The 3,540-nt window shown below is 36.1% G+C and overlaps 1 protein-coding gene across 1 annotated transcript in view; it reads right to left on the bottom strand.

Annotated features, from left to right (window-relative positions):
• Nucleotides 1-469: 469 nt before the first annotated feature.
• The window catches only part of TAB3 (TGF-beta activated kinase 1 and MAP3K7 binding protein 3), a 43,047-nt gene continuing 39,976 nt past the window's right edge, over nucleotides 470-3,540 (bottom strand). The window contains exon 11 of the mRNA XM_008058966.2: nucleotides 470-1,733. Coding sequence (XP_008057157.1) covers nucleotides 1,585-1,733 — 149 coding nt within the window. The 3' untranslated portion in view covers nucleotides 470-1,584. The remainder of the gene's footprint in view (nucleotides 1,734-3,540) is intronic.

The following is a 3,540-nucleotide window of genomic DNA, read 5'->3' as shown; positions in this document are numbered from 1 at the left end:
GTGTGTGTGGGGGGGGGGGGGGGGCACCTGGTATGGGAGAATGGATATTCCTAAGATTATAACCTCAGGTAAAATCTATCAACTTTATTGCTGTTTACATTCAGCAAAATGAGAGGAGATTCCAAAATCCAATTCTGAGCTAAGAAAAAAATTCAACGATTAAATGTGCTATTTTTAATTTTCCAGTGATGACCCTAGGGAGTCACATGATTTTATATCTCTTCAGTTATACACACCCTGAAGTTCTGCTTCATAAATAAGGAGTGCTTTAATATTACATGAACTGCCTGCACAAACTCATATGATCTCTGAACACAGTAATGTTAAATTTAAAACATTCTTTGTTTCAAAGTGCTCTGTATTCATCTTTCTCTTAATATTTCTTGACTATCCTCCTCTTGCTTCCCAAATAATGCCATATGCAACTTTATGTTATTGGCCAACTGTAATTTTCCCTCATGTTGGTTTATTAACATATGTGCAAATAAATCTTTACTGAACAGTTAAAATTGATTTTTTTTTCCGGCTAAATTAGAATTATGGCACAAAGTATTATCTGTGCTGTAAACATCATGTATCCATCACAACATTGGAAGGAGGAAAAAAAACAAAAGGCCCTATGGACTGTGAACATTTCTTAAGAACCACAGCTGAGCTCAAGTTTTCCAAATGGATTTTGGAATGGACTTGCATTTGGCATACATTCAGTGTGCTATTGGCAAAACGCAGTTTTACGAGAATGTCATTTATAAAATCATACTTTGTAAGGACTTATTTTTTTTTTCAAACTGATGGCCTAATAAAGCATGCAGTAACTTAAAAAATATATCTCTTATGTGGCATAAGTAAGTCTTAGTTACCAGTGTTGATATAGCTTGATGAATTGTTGTACAAGCCAAAGGGATCTTACCACACCTCTGATTGTACTTTCAAACAAAGGGCACGATATGCTTAATTCCTGACTGCTACAAATCACATTTTAAAACATCTTGTGTGCATGAATGTGTGTTGGAAAACCCCTGAAAAAAGCAGCAATTACAAATACCCTTATTATTATCTCCCTCCCCCCCAAAAAAATCCTATTTGGAGTGCTTTTTCCTGTCTTCCTCTTTAGTAGGAAGCAAAGGGAAGAAGCATGGGGAGCCTTGGTTTTCCAGAGAGCTGTGACTAGGTAAGTCTGCTCTGGGAATTCACAGTTTGTCTGCATAAACTGTAACATTTCATACCATGATTCAAAGTTCTAGTTAAAAAAATAAGGGCCACTCAGCAGTAACTTTAACAATTGGGATTCCACAGAAGAGCTCTTGACTTCTCTGTGTACATTCTTTCAGGAGTGAATCCTTTCCCAGTTTCAAGTATTCCTTTCTAGCTCTCACTCTGCAATGAGTTAAGAAAGGAAAAAACAAAACAAAACAAAAAACAACTCCCTGTTTTTCCTTTCGTGAGCACAGCGGCCACAGTGCCATTCCTCCCCCCGTGCAATGGGAAATGAAAAGGCTGGGTAGATGAATAGATTCCCGACGTTTCCTTTTCTTCAGGTTGTGCTCACGGCATCACTCTCAACCTGGAGCAGATGCTCTGAATTCAAGTGTACCGTGGCATCTCACACTGCTCACAGCGATTTAGTGCTGGGTGGTTGAGAAAGGTGCAGCTGTCACAATTCCATGGTGCTCCTTCGTAGTCTTCATCACGATGTTGTGTCCGAGGACTCTGTTTGGAGCCACTTAGATGCTCTGAGGGAAGTTAGGATTAAAGGAATGAGAGAGAGGTGAAAAAATTAATTTAATTTTTTCCGAGTATAATCCAAAGTGAAAGGAAAAACTACCACAAAAGCAAGGGAAGTAATTGCCTACCTTATCTAATGTATAAGCCAATCAGTAAATATAGCTACTGGAAATGCATAATTGAACAGAACATTTATGATACATATTTTATTTTGTTCTAAACAATTTACTTTTTTTGCCATAAGAAGATGGATTGAAGTCCAGAATAGATTGCCTTCCTAGTTCATTACCCATAAAAGAGTGGATAGTTATGCTTTATTCCAGCCAAATGAAAAAAAATGAGAATTGTTTTACAGGATATCAAATTGGTTCTGTCTCTTCCATAAGTTTTCCCTGACAACGTCAGCCCACCTTGACTTTTCCTCTCTGTAGTACCATCCACGTTATATTAAACATCTTACTAAATGTATGCCTTCTTCCATGAGACCTTAAGCATGTATTTTACACTAATGGTCCATAAATAGCAGTGGCAGTTCACTAATGAAGTTTTCCCCAGGAGACTGAAAAGAGAAAGATAAAGAATCTATAGTTTTTCATAGAGCTAAATTCATTCAGTATAAAAGACTGTTTTATTCTCATATTCTTCCCTACTTTTTTGGCCTTAAAATGTCCTTCATATATTAATTTTTTAAAATGTCCATACTTGGCAATATCAAATGCTGGCAACTTTATGTTGGGTCTCCGGGATTTTATAAAAGATTCAAAACTTGCATTCCTCTTAGGTCCTCATTCTCTTTGGCATTGTGTTCAAAAAGGCTTTTTACTTCTAGAGTTAATTTGTGAATCCCATGTCTTAGGGAACAGTCCCTACTGAGAGTGGAGTCAATGAATAGAAGGCTAAAGATCTCCAGATAGAATTAACCCTGAAATCTGGGGTAAGGTCAGGAGGCTGGAATAAATCACCTATATAATACTGGAAACAGTCACTGTGAACTGGGAATGAGACTAAGATCTAAGGTAAGCAACTTTTCTAAATAGATAACAAAAGAAACAGATCTGGAGAAGCTTTGTCAGTTACTATTTTGGGTTAAGCATATCCTCCACTGGAAGTTAAGTGACTTCTGGTTTATCAATATGTTTTTTATGACAAATAGCTGGTGAAAATTACTGGGTTCCTCAGCCTTTTCCTATGACTATAAATAGGAGACAAGCTTTGTTTCTCTTCTTCAACTTTAACTGCCATTATCACCCACCTTGTGTCTTTTGGCTTATGACTTCAAAACATATGAATTTAATATAGTTTTTCTTTTATGTCTCATATGGAGGAATAAAAAGCACATATTAAAGTCATTTCCAGAGCAGGTCCTCTTTTGTCTTTACCTTTTAGTAACAAACTATAGAAATGATCCCTGAAAGTACAGTCTTTGTCTTTACCCTTTAAAAGAACAATATGCCCCCAACACTTAAAAAAAAAAATCATCTTACTGCTAGTGGTTTTTAATAGACATGCTCTAAAAACTCAATTTTATCCTTTTCTAGGATAGGTGACTTTTTATTTCATTAAACATTTATTATAGAGTGAGAAAATTTACGATATTAAACTCTTAAGCTGTTACATCCTATGCTAATTCCAAATGCAGTCTTCAATGTTAGAATGTGGCAGTACAGATGTTTAATATAAAAAGGTTTTTTCAAACTCCTCTTTTTTGTAAACTGCATAAAGAACTGAAAAACCTCTTTTTTTTTTTTTTTTTTTTTTGAGTTGGAGTCTTACTCTATCACCCAGACTGGAGTGCAGTGGCCGCTCCCGGCCAGA

This window comes from Carlito syrichta, unplaced genomic scaffold (genome assembly GCF_000164805.1).
Source record: "Carlito syrichta isolate Samal-C Ts95f unplaced genomic scaffold, Tarsius_syrichta-2.0.1 Scaffold303667, whole genome shotgun sequence".
Classification (NCBI taxonomy): Eukaryota; Metazoa; Chordata; class Mammalia; order Primates; family Tarsiidae; genus Carlito; species Carlito syrichta.
Note: the sequence above shows the minus strand (reverse complement) of the source record. Positions and strands in the feature narration are given on the sequence as shown.